Source organism: Melospiza georgiana, chromosome 1, assembly GCF_028018845.1.
Source record: "Melospiza georgiana isolate bMelGeo1 chromosome 1, bMelGeo1.pri, whole genome shotgun sequence".
Lineage (NCBI taxonomy): Eukaryota > Metazoa > Chordata > Aves > Passeriformes > Passerellidae > Melospiza > Melospiza georgiana.
The window spans coordinates 102,796,995-102,816,073 of record NC_080430.1 but is presented as its reverse complement, the minus strand read 5'-3'; the positions used below and the strand labels follow the sequence as shown (position 1 = coordinate 102,816,073).

General features: G+C 37.1%; 1 protein-coding gene across 1 annotated transcript in view; it reads right to left on the bottom strand.

Annotated features, from left to right (window-relative positions):
• The window catches only part of PIEZO2 (piezo type mechanosensitive ion channel component 2), a 286,006-nt gene that overhangs the window by 222,202 nt on the left and 44,725 nt on the right, over nt 1–19,079 (bottom strand). Inside the window, exon 2 of the mRNA XM_058036495.1 lies at nt 13,843–13,938. Coding sequence (XP_057892478.1) covers nt 13,843–13,938 — 96 coding nt within the window. The remainder of the gene's footprint in view (nt 1–13,842; nt 13,939–19,079) is intronic.

Here is a 19,079-nt window from a genome sequence, read left to right as displayed (position 1 = left end):
AAATTTTTGGCCACAAAATTCTATTATTTCCTTTATCCTTTCACTCATTTTCAAGCTTTTTTATCCCCCCAGCTTAACACAATGAAACCCATGTTATTTCCACCTCTTGCTTTCTACCATCAATCTTTTTTCATAAACTGAATGAAAATAGCAATAAAATGCTAAAAATTGTTTTTTCAGTTTTTAAATGGTTTTGCTTATCAAACTTACTGAATCTTATTTTTTTTTTACTTGCTAATTTTGTTCCTCTATGCAAATGTATAGAACCAGACAAATACTGCACAGCTGTGACGAAAATTTCATTCCCTGTCTTTCTGGGTTTTGTTCTGCAAAAAGCTCCTCTTTGCTGAGAGATTTCAGAAGAGGAGATTGAACTTATTTTCCTGGCCAAGTTATGTGAAGCAAGGTTATACTGAAATGGTCTGAAAAATTGAGGATTTCTGAAAATCTACTAAGCCCTTTTATTTAAATAATATTTGAAATAATCATAAGAAAACCACTAAATGTAGCATGTTGTTTTTTCTTACAATAACAAACAGCTCCAAACTGAGTCATGCATGTTACATCTGAAAACAAAATAATAAAAAAAGTTTTGTGGCTTTACATTTTCTCTTAAAAAACAGAACATTGAAAGTTCGTATTCTGATCGTGAGTTTTTTTAACTTCTTCAAAGAAAAATGATTCTATTTAATTGACACTGTCTTTGTACTGACTGTGGTGATTATGATGATGAACATTTGATGAGGAATGATGGAAAGCTAGAGCCTGGGACACTGAGTTGGGAAGAGCTCTGTATCTATGAAGTTGCTGCTACTATTTCACAAGATTCACAAGCCCAGTACACAACACTGTCACACAACTAAAGAAAACCTTGAGCAGCTCGAGATTCTCAAGCTCCCCTGGATGAAGGCATTGACTGTGGGGATGCTCAGAGGGCACCAAGGTCTGTAGCAGCTCCACTTTGCAAGAATAATCAAAAACTTAGGGAGAGGGATTTGAAGAAGAGAGGGGATAACAAAAAGGCATTGTTAGCCAAGAGCACTTGGGATACAGGAGAACTAGATTCAGGTCTGTGCTCTGAATTAGAACAGGATGTTAACAAATCTGCTGGTGGGGAGGAGGATGTGTTTTAAAGTTCCCCGCTTCATCCGGAGGCAGAACAGAAACATTTGAGTAATGAGAAACTGCACACCTAGCCCTGCATCTGCACCAACAGCTTCATTTTCAAGAGTTCACAGCTCCCTCTAAATCACATTAAGACCAGGGTTTAAATGCTAATTAGGGAGCATGTGCATATTAATTTTCTGTTTCCTTCTCTCCAAGAGTAATGGGAATGCTTTTAAATGCCTTTTGTTTTGTTTCTTATGGGCTTACTTGGTTTCTTAATATATTACAGGGCACTTCCTGCACTGCTTACGGAAGCAAATTTCCCACTGCTAGTGGGAGTTTTCCCTAAATAAGGTCAGCAGATTTGGTCCCAGGGGAGTGAACTCATCTTCAGGCTTAGCTACCCTGAAAATCTAGCAGAAAGCAAACCAGATATCATTCATCTTTAGAATTTGCTACTATATCATATCCTTCTCCAAGGATCATCATCCAAGACAAACAACTAGGAAACGTTTTGCTGCAATAATCCTTTCAATTAAGGCTCCCATTACAGTGAAACAGCTGCTCAACTAGAATACATCTTTGTAATGGAACTATTTATTTCCCAGAAAACATTTCTTTAGTTAAGACAGATGCAATAAACCAGATCCACGGAAGTTGCAGAAATCAAAGCAGTGAGCAAAATATGACCAGCTAAATATCCTTGAACTGAAAAAGAAGTGCTTTTTATGAAGGTGCAATTTATGTGCCTCTGTTGACAAAAAATACTACTCAATTTAAAGTATGTGTGGCATCTCACACTCAACATAATGTCAGTGAGCTGCAATTGAAATAGCAGGATAAGCCCTCACACATATACATGATTAGAAAGAAAAAAGAAATCACTCTAAAAACTCTTGTCCTCTGTCTGATTAGTGATATTTGTGGGGGCCTCTAATAGCCCTTTGAAATGTCCACATCATAAATATTTGATGGACAACCTCTTGCTTACTGTCAGTTAGGGGCTGCTCTTGGCATGGAAAGACAAATGAATCAGCATCTTGTTCCTGCCTCCTGCTCCACACATACATGGTTCCCCTCCCAATCCTGAGCAGCCTGCTGAACACTATTTATTTATTTTATGAAAATCTCCAACTCACATTATTGTCATTCAAATATAAACAGTAATGAAAAAAGCCATTATCATGAAAAATTTAATCCAAGCTTTGTAAGAGTTTGTAAATGAGCAGTTTTCTTGCTGACAATTCAGCCCCTGAGATGGCAACTCCAGACCACTTGCATATGTTTCAGACAGTGGAGATAGCAGGAGGAGGGGACATTCTTCTTTCACTTACCAGTTGCCAACGATTTGAAAACCTTCTTAGCCAGTTGTGCCTCTGTTGGTGACCAGTGCTGCAAAAACCAGGGAAATTAAGAGAAGCACATTCCAGTCAGATGATGGATAGATGTGCCCTAGCAGCACTAGAACCAGGATTACTTAAGATCCAGGAAGATATTAAATGTTTGCTCAAACCTAAATGATTCCATGATAACAGCAGCTCCACATTCCTGTTTCAGGAATGGGTTCCAAAAGAGCAAATTGTTCCATTTGAGAACAATCTTCGCCCATAAAGGCAAGACAAGTCCTCAGGCCGAGTGGACCATCACATCTACCCAAACTACATAGACATTTGTCTAGATGTGCTTGAAGATGCCAGGGTCTGTATTGCTGCACCACCAAATGATCTCTCAGAACAATCAGAAATACAACTGGTGAACAACCAAGACTTGGCTACCTAGCTCTCCTTTAACCCTTAAATCCTTTGAAAAAAAAGTAGTTCATAAACAGTGTCTGTGTGTCACACCCTCCTAGTTTCTTGTTCAGCCACTTAGCAAGGGTAGTTTTCTGTGCTCATGAAAGGAACAAAGCAGTTGGAGCACAAACCATCAGACCATTCTACTAGGTGACAACAAAAAAGACCTTTTAAGTCATACAACTAACAAGTGGAAAGGAAGGTAGATTATCTCAAGAGAAGGAAAGAAAAATACAAGGATGCAGTATTCTCATAATGGAGATTGTCTCTGAGTCTCACTATAACATGAAAGTACAGTGCTGATCTGCAAAGAATTAATACCAATCTAGATTTCTACTTTAGGCTTCCCAAATTCCTGGGGATGTAGAATCTGGATTCAAATCCATTACAGACACAGGAGCATCCACAGGAAGTCAGGCTTAGCTATGAAATCTGATAAGAGGCCTAATATCTACCAATTACTGTGCTCTAAGGACAGTATTATTTTCTGTCATAATAAGCTCCTGTCAAAAGTACATACTTTTCCATGTGTGAGGATGAAATTCAGAGTAAAAGAAAATAAAATCCATGCTTAGCACTTAACTTGAGGAGCAAATCTCTTGCTGACAAGAACCTATTTGAAATAAGGTCAAATGAGAAGGGAAAACACAGAAGAAAAATAAATTACGTATGAATTTTAAAGAAATAGTGTCTACCTCAGTGGACAAATTTCTGGTGCTACCAGAGAGAAATTCATAGCAAAAAGCTGGTGCCAAGGCTTTGAGGCACCAGGCACCAAGGCAATGAGAAGTCAAGCTGATGCCATCAGCTGCCTTGCTGTCTAATACAGTCCAAGGCTCACTTCTTAATGGCTCTTCAAACACCATCTGGAGTAGTAGATTCAGGATGTGACTCTGTGTAGTGTGATTGCCTTCAAACAAGGCAATAGAATTGGAGTGAAAGGGAACAGCTGTGCTGCTTTTGAAAAACTGCACTGATTTTATTGAAATTCCTCTCACCTACAGGTCAGCCACAATAACAAAAAACCCTACCTATTAGCTTACTGGGTTTTTGTACCCTTCCTGTAAGAAAGTGTGATAAAACTTGGTTGTTTAACATACAGGAGTATGAGAAATGAGAATAGAGAAGCCCAAAATGTGTTTTATATTCTTCTTACTCTTTCATTTTCCAAACCAAATCATAATCCTCTAAGAAAATATACAGTTCTTCTGACTGTTGAACTCTAGAAAACAGTTCTGATGACCACAGTAAGGATCCAAATCTTCCAACATTGTCCATCTCCATGACCAAACCACCAGACAGCTTCAAGTGAGTAATTGTGGGAACTCAGCACATCACTCCTGATGTCCAGAGTTGCCGAGGTAACCCCTAGGAGGCTTGGAAATCCTGGAATGTTGCCAGAAGTGCTTGGTGGTTGGATTTTGACCCTGCACAGGATGTGCCACCTATATAAGGATGAGAGGATCACTTGGGGATAAGTGGTGAAGGAATTGATTATTCACAGGGTGAAAACACAGGTTTTGGAATCTTGATACAGGGGGGTTCTTAGGAGGCAAGATGGAGGAATTAGGGCGTGCCTGTCCTTCTCTTCTTCTTGTCATCCATCTTTGATGGTGATGCTGGCACTTTGGGATTGGTTCACACTAAATCTGCATTTGTTAATAAAAGGTATTGGAAGGTAAAGGTAAATATCTTATAAGTAGTTTTTAGTATAAAAATAGACAACTGCCCAGAGGGAGGGCAGTGTGCCCATGGCTGTCTTGCTGGGCAGACCTCTGTCGGGCTGGCAGACAACTTTGTAGACAAGAATTAATAAACAATATGAAAGATCGAAAACTCTGAAGAGTGCTTTCGTCCTTTGGAGCGTGGGCTGCCTCAAGGCCATCCTGAGCCTAACCAGGCCGAGACAACAGGCTGAGGAATGGAGAAGTAACTGTTAATTCAGCCTAATGTAAAATAAACTAAATAACCCTCCCCAAAATACTCAAAACATGGATAGAAAACCTCGACAAACCATCTGACTCCTACCATTTATATACGGGTTTTCTGGAGGCATTGGGCAAGTGATTTCGGTAATGTGGGTTTAGAGGCATTGGCTGGGTTATCCTACTGCCCATCATCACAGGATATATTCTGGTTCACGATACGATTATATTCCATTTTGAAGTTAGATGGGTCTTTAGGCTCACTCTGTTCATTAAAAGTCTGAAACCTAGAAAACTATCTCTGGTCCACCATGCATACACAGTTTCTAGATGGTATGCCAGCAACCCCATTTAACCCAAAAAGTCCTCCTTCTCCTCAAGTCCAAATCCAAAATGACGATTTCCATTTGCAGACTGAAAAAGTAGGAAATCTATTTTAATCTATGAGATGCATTGTTTTTATCTTATTTGTATACATTAGCATCAGCTTCTTGGGACTCAATCTGAATTGACCTTACCAAAGTATTATCTAGGTTGCTTAGCACAACTCCTTTTTAGAACAGACATTTTCATTTAATCTCTTTTTTTTTTCCAGTAGCCTCAAGTTATTTATTCTTCTCTTATGAATATACTCCAAAATTTGAAAAAATACAAGTTCACAGTAGTTCATATCACAGGAGTTCACATGCAAGAGCATTTCCTCTCATTTTCTGTATTTGAGCTAATATATCCATTCTTCAATTTAGGGTATCACACTCAGGTTTAGGAGGGAGATTATGCAGTCTTTAAAACTTTAACATTTAAACTCCTTGGGTCTTACTTCTTCCTCACATACAGTAAGTTTTCTTTTTCCAGCCTCTTTCCCAGGTGGTGCTTTAGCTTTTGTCTCTGTGTTTAATAGCATTGCCCTGATTCAAAACTGAAGCACACAATCCTGTCTAAAATTTGGGGCATACCCAGATGATATTTGATTCCTACTTCATCCTTACTGCAAGCCATGCTTTTAATTATTTTATATTCATATAGATAAATATTTTCTATCTATATTTTTATTCTTTGTTTCAGCTTCCTTGGAAAAGTTTAACTCAGCTTGACTTCTGGCAAATTCTATTTCATCTGATCACTTCTGACCTCTAAGATTATTCCCCTTTTACTCATCCCTTCCAAACTCTGTTTATTCTTAATGTTGTTTGTGGGAGTTTTTAGTCAGCAACATCGGTCTGGACTTCACCTCTAAAAGCCACCCATGCTTGAGATGGGAGTTCTAGAAAGATTGTTGCATTTTTTACTAGAAAATGTCACCACATCCAGATGCTTGAGCTCTTCAGTCACTATCTAGTTTCCCTGAACTTACGGTCCACTTCAGGTTAAGAAAACCTTAAAGATTATTTTCTGTTCATTTTGGATCATAAGAATAGTGATGACTAACTCTCTCTGACGTCTGTAGTCCCTCCAAACCCAATTTTAAAATAACATTGACTCTTCACAAGTCAGTAATTGTTTAAGAGGTTGCATGCCCCAGGGAAATATTTGGCTGTATGGTTATTAGGATCATTCATCCTCTAATTTATAGTAGACCATAACAATTGCATGTTGATTTTCTCCTCTAGTATTATCTGAATCTGGCCAAGATCTTATCAACCTCCTACCTTCTTCCTGAAATGTAATTTTGACTTTTAAATTACTCTAGCGCAGAAGCAGATTCAAAAATATCCCTGCAATTTCTCTCCAATCTACTTGCTCATTGACAGAGCTAAAAAGCTGCAGCACTGTAGACATTTTTTATTCTCTTTTAACTTTGTATCATGCAGCTTTTGACAGAGCTCGATCAAGAGGTCTCAGAATCGTCAAAGGAAACTGCTGCCTCAAGGGCCAGTCCATTCCCACTGTGGGGAAAACAGGGCAGGAGAAAGTTCCTGGCTTGGATGGAAGGTTATGATTCCTGCTGTGTGTAACATACATAAAATTACCAAACTATGCCAATGAACCCAAAAAAGGGGGAAAAAAAGGCTCATTAAAACAAAAAATATAGAAGCGTAACACTTCTCTAATAATTGATGCACCAAGCACACTAAAAAGAACAAAGGCAATTTAAGTTGGAGAAATTCATGCTTCAGGACAAAGAAGAGAGAACAAATTCTTGAAGTTTGGTTGTCCTGGCACACCCAGCACCACCCTCTTTCCATCATAATCTGTGGCCTGACTAATCAGAACTAGGATTACTGGACTACACGGAGGACATCCAATCCTATTTTACATTCTAAGGTGCTGCTATTTTCATATGATTTTGTAAAACACATTTTCGTAAGTTCATTATTTAACTCAATTTAAAAACATGGCATAAGGTCATTCTGAGTTTAAAATCCTTTCACAACCACAGCAAGCCTACATCAGATCCCTAATTTGAGCATGTGAGCACATTCAGGAAAGTGCTTTTGTCAGGGCTCAACTTCACAGCTGGGCTCTAAGCAACACTTTCTGTGCTTGTCTCATTCAAACTCAGGGCAGAAATCTCTACTTACGCTTTAATGGCATTAGATAGGAGGACAGCTAGCTCACAGCAAGCTCCCCTAATCTACCATGCTGCTTCTCGATTACATTCCCATTTCTGTGCTCTTTCACCTTCCAAATACAACAACAATACAAGTTTTATTTTGCACATCCTTCCTGGAAAGGAAGAAAATTGACTAATTTTCAATTATTTTAAAAAAGAAGAACAGAAAGGACAACTAGAAAAGTAACCTTCAGAAGCTCTACAGAGTAAAATTTATATTATTAGGTGTTGCATGTAGCTTAATGAATCAGGGGAAAAAATGCAAAAACATTTTCAAACTTATTGCCAAGAACAAAAATTCCTTATTTGCACCTCTAAATTACTTTTCTATGTAATAAATTTGAATTTACTTATACTTTGGGGTAAAAGGAAGCTTGAGTTTGGCTTTAGCTCTTTAGTCATGGCTAGAGTTAAATTAAACTGATTTAATTTATTTTAATTTTAATTTAAGAGTTTTATTAAACCATGGCATGTTTAGTCTGAAGCTGACTATCACCAGGGCAGGGCTTGGGATCAACTTGAAACATTAAAATAACTAAAGAGATCACTTTCAGATCAACTGAAATTGACTTTTTTCTTTCCCTAAAACAAATGCTATTTAATACATCAGCAGAAATATTGCTTTAAAATAAATAAGCAGCTATAAAAGTGCTCATTCCTACAATGAAAACAGTTTGTAATAGTGTCAGCCTTCCTGAAACTAGCTTTTTCTTGTCATTTGGGAAATCCTAATAATTTAGGATTTCCAGCTCTATCCAAAAAAATCCCACACCAGTCTAATTCCAAATACCTTATTTCAAAAGCCTCTGAAGAATTTTTGCCCTTTTTACCAAGACTCATTTCCCTTCTCTACATTTGAATCTTTCCAAAGACTCATGTCATTAATAACCACACAAAAGAAAAAGACCACATCAATTACTTAATTGCAAGTTAAAAAAATTTCTCCTAGTTATTTTCTCCTAAAAAATTTCTCATAGTTATTTTCTCCTCCTGATTTCTGTACTGTTGCCCCAGCTCTGATGGTTCTGCTTTGCTTGCAAGTCTTCAATCAACATGCTGCTGAGTTTCTGCCATACCTGGATCCAAAAACATTGCCGGCACTCATATAAAACATGGAAATATAAATGGGTAATATACTGTCTAATCAGCCACTCACTGGGAATCCTTTCTTACAGTCTAATATGTGAAAGCTAAAAAGTGAAACAGCTCAGGCACTGGAATGCCCATCCTTAGAGTGGTGTTCCCATTTGGGAACAGCATTGGGAGGTGGTGAGAAAGTCATGAGTGAGTATTTTTTATCACACACAACTTAAGAAAGATACAAGATTCTTGTACCACACACCATCAGTCCAATGCTTCTTGTGAGTTCACTTTCACTTAGTTGAAGGGGGTTCTAATTAATTTCTTAAGAAAATTTTTTGGTCCGACATAGTTAGGACCAATAACAGAAATGTTCATGGGCTCTTAAGATACAAGAGCATTTGTGAAAGTGGTTAATGTAAAGATATGGCTCCGTTTTCACTCTCACATTGCTAAAATTTCAAAGAACAGGTACTTCTTATTGGCTTTGGCCCACTAATTATAAATAACACACTGTTCACTCCCAAGAGAATACCTTATAATGTTCAGAGTGGAGAAACCTAGCTGAGAGGCAGCATTTTAAGTCAAAGGATGTTTATGTAGCAGCCTGGCATGTCTCCATAAGAAAACATGTGCCCAATCCTCTAGAAATCCCGCTTGTTATTGCTCAACAGCATATTCTAACTTATAAAAATGTCTTCATACTGATGCTTTGGGCTAGTACAAAGAAACTCAGTGGTTTCAAAGATATTCCAAAGAGTTCTCCCACACTGTTTAATCAGCATTTCTATTAGTGCCTGAAGTACTTTCTATTGATCACCTAAGGATAACAGGGGATAAATAATTTTCCAAGTAAGGAACAAATCATCTTTGTGGTTATGCAGGTAAAAAGTGGGTGAAACTCTTCTCCAAATCACATAAACCTAAATCTAGATTGACCATAGAGTATCGTAAATCTACCAAAGAATAGGTCAAAACTCAAGTTATACTCCCCAAAACCATGAAGACTTTTTATTGAAATACATGTTTTAAACATGGTTTAGAACATATCCCTTCTCTTTGCAACCAATTAATACATTTTAATTTATAATGAGATCAACATATTACTGCGTCTATGGTGTGTCAGAGTCCAATATCCATTCTGGCAGACATGACTGAAAACTCTCTTGAAGAAGGAAAATGCAGTGTACAGTTCATCAGCATACAGGAAATCCTGAAAAGCTAAGCTACCTCTTTTGTCCAGAAGTCTTAATACCTTGCAGCATAGATGAGGTCTAAAATTATGCTTCTAATTTAAAATATTTGGACCCACTGGAAGCTTAAATGGTCAGTTCTGAGGACTACCATCAGAACCCATTTTCTGTTCAGTAAATATACAGGTTTAGCCAATTCCTGCCTTGAACATCTAAATCAGACTACTCAAGTCAGGTGCTTAAAGTTACACACTACACTCTTTCTACACTCATCTGCACTCAAAAAACTGAGTGCAGATGAGTGTAGAAAGACTGCTAGTAAAACAGATGTATTGTAGAATTGATGAGTGCACATAGGGGCATTGTTCTCACACGAAACTTAAAACAATGTTTACATAAAGTTTTTTCCCATATTCACTTGGATCAATACTCTCCTGAAAATCCTTCAGCTGTATTTGGTGATCCAAATTTTTTACTGCAACCCTTTTGTATCTTACAATTCTGTGCAAACTATTGCAAATCACAAACCCTCTAATATCTGCAAAACAAATTCCATTGTTCCATTTCTTTACCATAGTTTCAGCCACGCTCAGAATAATGCTGAATTAACAATTTTTAATTTTATTTCATCATTTTATCAATCTAAGCATTTTTAAAACATCATTTTTACTTATCTGAGTGCTGTTACAAGTTCATTTTTCCAACAGAGATACAAGTTTTGTCATCCTGAGCAGTGAATTAATTCAGAAGCAAACTCATTATTTTTGCCATTAACAGAAGCAGACTTAGCAAAACCTAGTCCATGTGTGAAATCAACTGATTCCCTCCCTCACTTTTTTTATTTACATCATGACTGGCTACAGAGTGTTATTAATCAAAAAATATGAAATTAAATAAAGTGAAATAAAACACATCTAAATGTAAACTCACATCTCTTACTGGAAAAAAAAAGCCACATAAAACAGGTATTTAGTACAGCTAAATGAGCCATTTGCCCAAGACTGCACCAATCTATGTTGTCATGTTTTATTACTTCTATAAAAACATCATGGTCAAGCCTTTATTAAGGATGAAGACATAACTGCAGTAGACATTAGACACAAAGGAAAAAACATGTTACTAATATAAACAATCTCACAACCAAAGAAGTTAGAAACTAGATTGTTGCACAATGTACTTGTCAGCTCCAGAGAAATAGGTAACAAATCAGTTACTGATTTTAGATATAATTCATACAGAAGAATTACTGCTGAAATCACAGGGCTTCACTACACATACAAAGAGGTAAATGCCTCCAAAACTGTTCCCATTTGCAACCCTTGAAAAATTGGTCAGGCTTCAAGTTACTGCTGTAGACAAGAAGATGTTATTTGCAACAAATGTTTCTTACACAGTTGTCTCGGCCTATGTTCCATAGGTTAGTTTTGAGATTCTGACAGGTGAAATACCGACCTCTTTTGAAGTATAGGAGACAAATTCTTCAGTTAGAATTGAAACTAATACATGGAAAATAGGCAGAGACAGACAGCGAATTATATCTTCATGTTTAGGGATTAGTATTACTTTATCTTAGTAATTAACCTTTTTAATGAGATTAATTTTTTTCCTTCTTGCCTCCTTAAATATTTACTCATTAATCTTTAAACATCATCTGAACTATTTGAGCGAGTATAATAGTTTTTCTCCAGTGTTTCTAAACTTTTAGGTTTCTGTCAAAATTTAAATTACCCTAGACTGATATAACCCATTTTAGAATAATTTCTATTTCTATATCCTGTAAAACCCTTAAGCTTGGTGAAGAGAAGTTCCATAAGTTTAGGAACTGTAAAGTGCAAGGTGACAAACTGGGAAAACAGATGGAAGTGCAACAGAAAGGAAAGTTGGTCAGAGATTTTGACTGAAGAGCTGAGTGCATCAGGAGATGATGAGGAAAGAAAAATAGTGGAAAGCTAGAAAATTTTAAAAAAATTTAAAAACTTCTTCAAAACAAACAGAAATTCAAGGAAATTTGGTCAGAAATTTTGATTGAAGAGCTGAGTGTATCAGGAGATGATGAGGAAAGAAAAAATTAGTGGAAAGCTAGAAAGCGTAAAAGAATTTTAAAAACTTATTCAAAACAAACAGAAATCCAAGAAAATAAAATATTATTTTAGTGACAGAAGTATTAGGGGGAAAATACAAGTAAAGTACATAAACATAGATTTGGTTTGGTTTTGGGTTTTTTTAGTAAAGTTTAATTTATTTAATTTTTTTTACTCTGATTTACTGGTGGTTTGGCTGGTTTTAGCTAATATATTTAAATATTTCCTCTTTCTTTTCCATCTTCTGAAGAGAAAAAAAAAAACCCAAAACACCAACCCTCAACACTTTCTAGAAAGATAAACCTACACACACACAGAGTTTAGAAATGTAACAGGGACAGTGGGCAAAGTGGGTACACTCAGAAATACTAAATTTTTATAAGAAAATAATTCAAACACATGATAGCATGACATTCAGGTGAAGTGCAATGCAATGCGATACACAATACAGGGAAACTATCCAAAGTCCTACGAAAGCATTTTCCTCTGAGGAGAGATTGCTACCATCAGTGATGCAAACTAAACTCCATTAAGTCACACAAGAATTAGTCCTAATCAAATAGACTTTTTTTATACTCTAAAAGAAGAGAATTTGTATGTGTCTCCACTCTCCCTTTTTGCATCTAGAAAATGGTTCTGTTTATCCTGTCAAACACTTCTCCTGGCACACACAAGAGGGGCAATGAAAGTAAAACACAAAACCAATGGGGCAATTGCATATTATGTGCAATATAATATTGGAGCAGCTGCAACCAAATTCCCAAGTAGTCTTTCCCTCTCAATTCATACCTTCAGCACCTTTAAGAGAAACTCTAACCCACAGCTGCACATTTACTGATGTTCCATGCCGACATTGTCCTTGTAATATTCCCCTGTAAAAATGACTGGCAGCCTCACTAAGAGTGGGATTTCCCACTTTTTATGCTTGCTTAATTCATTTTTCAGGCCTGTTTTTGCTGGTTCCACTGGCTACTGACACAGACAACATAAACTGAGCCCACCCAATTGGTATGGATCCCACCAAAAGACAGGAACACCTGACCTACAAAGACAGGCTGGAAGAGCTGGGATTGTTCAGAATGGAGAAGAGAGGGTTCCAGGGAGAACTCATTGCAGCATTCCTGTACTTAAAACAAGTCTTATAAAAAGGAGAGAGGGACTTTTTATGCAGGTAGATAGTGACAGGACAACAGCAACGGTTTAAAACTGAAAGAGGGCAGGTTTGGATGAGATATTAGGAAGAAATTCTTTACTCAGAAGGTGGTGAAACACTGGAACAGGGTGTCCAGAGAAGCTGTGAATATCCCATTCCTGGAAGTGTTCGAGGCCAGGTTGGATAGGGCCCTGAGCAAGCTAATCGAGTGAGTAACATCCCTGCCCATGGAACCAGATGATCTTTAAGGTCCCTTCCTACCCTAAGCATTCTATGATTCTATACCAATCAAAGCTTTGTAATTTAAAATACACAAACCATTTACAGGCCTATAAAGAAGCTCTTTCCTCCCTCATTACAGGGGATTGTAAATACCCCAAGTTATTACATTCTTGCTGTAGACAAGGCAGGGTGGCACACCTCTGTATGTGATACATAAATGCTTGAATGCCTGATGTAGTCATTTGTCATCTCTAAAAGCAAGCCCTTCAAGTTATTTTTGCTAAGGCAGTAGTATAATGTCAGGATGACAGCTGTTCAAATAAGTACCTAAAATAAAATTGAACGAAAAATCTGTATCAAACTTAATTCTCATAATTAACTACCAATTCAGACCTAGAGTAAATCTAGATAAGATGGCTTTGGGCAGGTTCTAAAAACTCATTTTTCACCCAGATTACATCAGTATTCCAGAGAAAATAATGTCATAAAAAGGAATGCCAAGCAGTGCTATCAGACAGCCCTGATGCAATTTGGGGCAAACATGGATGGAAGTCCTTGGGCACCAAAGCCAGCATATTGTAAAACTACAACATCAGGGAATTTACAGGGTGTATTACAAGTCATATCACTTAATGAGGGGGAAACACTCAGGACTTCACCTTCTACTCCACCAAAGCTTTTGCATGTACTCTGTGCACCGCAGACTGTGAAGAACGAAGCAATGAACTTCTTACCTTGCATGGTTGCTTTTGTGGGTTCTGAAAACAGAGGAATGAGCAGGAGGTAGATGAGGTAGACAAAGGAGAGCCCATTGTAACGGAAAGCACAGGCTGCAATAAGAGAAAAGAAAAACAACATATTGTTTAATTGGCCTGATAAAATCAAATTAAATGGCACAAAGCATTTCCCACTCGAGTTTATAATTGACCTTGTCAACTTTTGACCACTTCTTTAAACAATTTTTTCACAGTATTCAAGTTCATGCCTAAAATGAATCTTAGAATCAAAGATTAGGTCAGGTTGGAAGGAACCGAAGTGGGTGATCTGGCCCAGCCTCCCTGCTGGAGCAGGGTCATCCCAGAGCACACTGCACAGGATTGCATCAAGAGGGTTCTTGAGTATCCCCAGTGATGGAGACTTGTATCAATGAAGTTTTACCAGCTATATCCAAAACAACTTGGTTTTGGAATACATATATATCTTTAGCCCTGCCGGAAACACGTATTCCAAAAGAAATTAATTTTCACCAGACACAACTTCCTGAAAACAACTGTGTATTGTGGAATATCATGGAATAGTATCATGGAAACAATAATGGGAATGAGTTAACAAGTTATGCATTAATTGGTCCTTATCATCATCACATCTGTCCACTTTAATTATAAAACAAAACTGCAAATGCTCTCTATTGGCAAATCCATACAATAGCTACAACTTTTGTTTCCCAAACTAGCCAATGTTTTGAATAACTGATTTGATTTCCTTAATAGTCTTGATAGAAAACTCTAGGTATACACTCCATATCTGCAGGCTGGCCAAGAAGCATGTGAAATGCATGAGTGCCTAGCAAGCAGGAAGAATAAGAAGCACCTATTCTCTATTTCTGAACTGATATGATTCCACCATCAGCCTTAAAAAAATCTGTCAAGGATTATAAAATCCGCCAAAGCTTGATAGAGGGGTTTTCTGAGTGAAATCCAGAACCCCTAAGAGCAGCTTCTCATTTTCCTGTAAGAATTGCTTTTGTCACTTACTAAACTTTCCATATAGCCACAGCCTTTAAAGACCAACTGAAGACTTACACCTACATTTGTAACTATAAAAAACCTGCAAGATAGAGTAAATAGGACCTATCCCACAGGGAATTCCACAAGCAATTATCAGAGCTCTAAAGTCAATGTACTTGAGAAGAGGGAGGCACCTCTGCTATTATGCACCTACTCTCAGGGTCCTCTGCAGAGGAGCACAGAATGTACAATGGCCATTAGTGGCCTTCTTGGAAAGAATGGCAAAGAGGACACTCCTGATATCAGGACAAATCCATAAATCAACTTTTTGGGTTTTTGGGTTATTTTCAAGTTTAATTTCAGGGTGGGAACAAGTTCTGTGGCATTCATAGGAAGAGGTACGATAGTGGTTTAAGGCCTTTTATGGCCTGAAGGCTTTTCCATTTCAATGGGAAGGACCAATGTGCTCAGTCATTCTGGTAGCAGAATATTAACATTAGCAGGTAACACTATTATCCAGTTATTTTGGGATTGTGTCAACCAGATTTTAATCATGTTAAACAGCCTACTTATTTTCAGTGCAATATTATACTCATTTTCTTCTTTCTTAAGGACTGAGCTTGCTGCACTTCTTGTAGAGCACCTAGCAGTCAATTTCCCAGTACAAATACAGAAAACAGCAACTGTGTGCTTTAAATGTCTTCCTTCATTAGCTGGAAGTCACTGAATGTCTTGCTAACAAGTCTGTGTCAAATATTTAGAACCTCTATTTATATCAAAGCCTCCTCCAGCAAACTCGGCTAGACACTGCCAGGAAAATTTGTATTTATTTAAGCAGTTGCAAGAGCTCTAGCATTATGTTTCTCAGAATTATGAATTAAACTCCCCAAAACCTAGCTGCAACGTTTTTACTATTCCCTACTGCAACTATTCCAATATTTTTATTTTGTGTTTATCTCCACTCATCTAGTGTATGTGTCTGGAGAGATGAGTGCCTTATCAAGCTAAGGTGCAAGAGTAAATGACTGAATATAATTTTAGCAAGATAAAAGATTAGGAAACAGCAGCTGCACTACTTTCGCATGTTGGCACTGCACTACATTATTATTTTGTCAAACATACATATTCCTCAGTTCTGACACTCAAAACTATCTAGAAAAAGTTTCAGAGCATCAAATCAGCTTTAGTTTGTCACTGATGCAACAACAAAGGACCCAAAAAAGCAAATGAACCCATCCTCTACACTGTCTCTGGTATTCACAGAGGTCTTCTTCTGCAAAAGGAGCTGTACACAGGTGTCCAAAACTATGGAAAATCCCATTTAAGATCAATGGAATTCCATCAACAGTAAAAGCACCTATAAAGATTAATTTCTTGGCAAACCAGATGAGATAGAAATTTCTGGGTATTTTGGATACACTGGTCAGTTTGAAGTATCAAAATTAATGTAATTTTAGCATTTTAGGCTTGTTACTGCTTCTCAAAATTGTCTAATCGATTTGCAAAATTAATTTCAGATGACTTCTTCTTGAACTATATTTACCTCAAAATTTACTGCTTTCTATTCCTAGAGCTGTGTACTCAAAAGCTTTTTTTTCCTCTATTGCTACGTAAACAGGACTGTTAACAGAGATTACATTTCCATTCAAACCTTCCCTTTCAAAAGATGGGTTTGTCTACACCAAACACTGAACAAAAAAGCTTAAATTGGAAATTAGACCATATGTGCAAAGTCCATACACATTTCCTGCTCTTCAGGCTTCCCTTTAAACCATCCTTCACCATGTTTTCTAACAGCCTCTATTGACAAAATTTCAGAAATGTGATTTTCAACTGTGAAGTTCTGCTGTTGTTCACAGCCCAATAATAGCAATAATACACAACTGCGAAAAGACATAAAAAGCAGAGCCATTAATACAAAGAATTAGTAGCAAATTAGGTTTTATTTTGTATCACCTGAAGTACTTTAAAGCACCGTCCCTTAGGAAGAGAAGAGCACTTGATAAAATATAAGACTGACTTCTCCATTCATAAGTGACTACTTAAAATATTTCAGTCTTAATGTATAGAAAATAAAAGGTGTTGTATAAACCTTTAAAGATTTTTATCATCTTTCACAGCAGTGGACAAGTTGATTTATAGCTAAAATATTTAATCCATTTTTAAGAACGGTATGCACAGTGTGTGCCATACAAAATTTAAAAGGAATCTCAAAAAAAGCCAAAAAAACAGAAAATCATATATCACATGTATCACATGATAACCTTGTCCTTCTAGAATTTATTTTTCATTGTTTTATGTTAGCCAGACTAGGCCTTTGAAGAAATTTAATCCTGCTTCATAGACACATCAGCTTTCTACATGTAGAATTCTAACAGCTGTTACATATTATTATTTCATATTTATACCAACAGTTTTCTTTCCTCCATTTAGAGATATTAATTTGTATAGAATTGGTGTTTTACCTGATATATGAAAAAATACTGGAGAGCAAAGTGAGGGGCAATAAAGAAATTCACAATAAACATGAACTTGGAAAGAAGAGGAAAAAACCAGCCTCATAAACGATGTGTTTAGTTTTAGTCCACAAAAATTTTAAGAGTACTTAATTCAGAAGTGGAAACTACGTGTTGAGAAAAACTGGCTTCAAGAGCCTCGTCATTTGAAAACTAGAATTCTGTCAAAAGCCACAACAGCAGAAAACAAGACAGAAGGTGAAGACAAAATTAGCCATCCACTCAATATTTCTGAATTTACTTTAGTAAAAAAAATTAATGTCATTATTGTTAAAAGAATAATGTATTGCTTGTTAAACCCTTTTCTGTTCAAGAAATATGTAAAAATATCTCTTTCACATATTTCTACTGTAGTTTTGAGAATATTATGTATCCTTCTTAGTGTTATCCTATCCAGACTCTTGTGTGCTTTAGCATAGAAGAAATTAATTCTGCCAACTACACTGAAGTAATGTGTCTTCTACTTCAACAGGATATTGCATGGTGTTTGCATCCTGTTTTAACAACTTTACAGCTGCAAGATTATTAAGAAAGCTATGCAATGATATTCTTTAAAAATGGTACATTTAGACTAAAATTTGGCCTAACTGTCATGCTTATTTTTCCAGTAACACAAAAAATATATATTCAGTGAAAATATTAATTGGAAAAAGTGCTGCTGAAAAAATGTCTAACCCTGAGCAGGCATGGGTAGTTGGCTAAAAGACAGAGATGATGCTGTTCACTCATTCTTATACCCAGCTGATCTGAAATAAGAGACCAAAACACAGAAGGGAAAAGGAATCAACAGCTGAATGACCTTTGAGACTTCTCAGTCTCCAGGAGGCCAAGTGTCCAACTCTCAAAGCTTGGACAACTCAGCATCGGATTCCTGCCTGTAATGCTGTAATTATTCTTAGTTATCCCATGGTTAATACCTATTATATTCACATTGTTCTGAAAAGATCCTCAATTACCACGCAATTCAGATGACTAAAACAGGCTACAGATAACAGCCTTTGCTACTAGGTGTAACGTGAATGAGACACTGGCACACACCCCAGATGAAAAGATTCTGGGGCAAAAGCTCAGCCTAAGTCAAATACTGAAGCAAATCTATCTCCCCCTCCAAACCAAGGTGTTCTAAATGGCAATCCATGGATGTGTCATGAGCGGCCAACTCTTCCAGGAGCAGATACAGTTAAGATCCCTCTTACCAATAAGGCACTGTCCTAAGGTCACAATTATTCAGGCCTTTCCACTTGTGCTGCTAAGGTCCACTTAGCACTTCCACTTGTGTCCTAAGGTCACAATTATTCAGGCCTTTCCACTTGTGCTGCTCTCCTGTAAGACATTTACCAGCTGGTCTCCACATTCTCTGGAATATTCTAAACTGGTGAATTTTGGGGGGCTTTTTGTTGGTTGGTTAGGTTTTTATACCCCTAATCACCTTACTAGACATCAGGACCTGCCCTACCAAGGCAAGTAGGTCCAGCACTAGGCCATATGGACTTGGCCTTCTGTCAGAGACTGAAAGGTTACAATTTATGGCTTAAACATCTTCATTGCCTATTATAGCAAAACTGCACAAAAGCTGCAGGGAAAACCACCAAAAACCTGAATGGAGCCCTACACTGTTCCTTGATGGACTACATGAACAACACAAGAGCTTGGTAAAGTAAGTACATGTTAAAAGAGGTAAGGTGATTTAAATTCTATAGAATAAGAACTGCTGGAAATAAATTAATG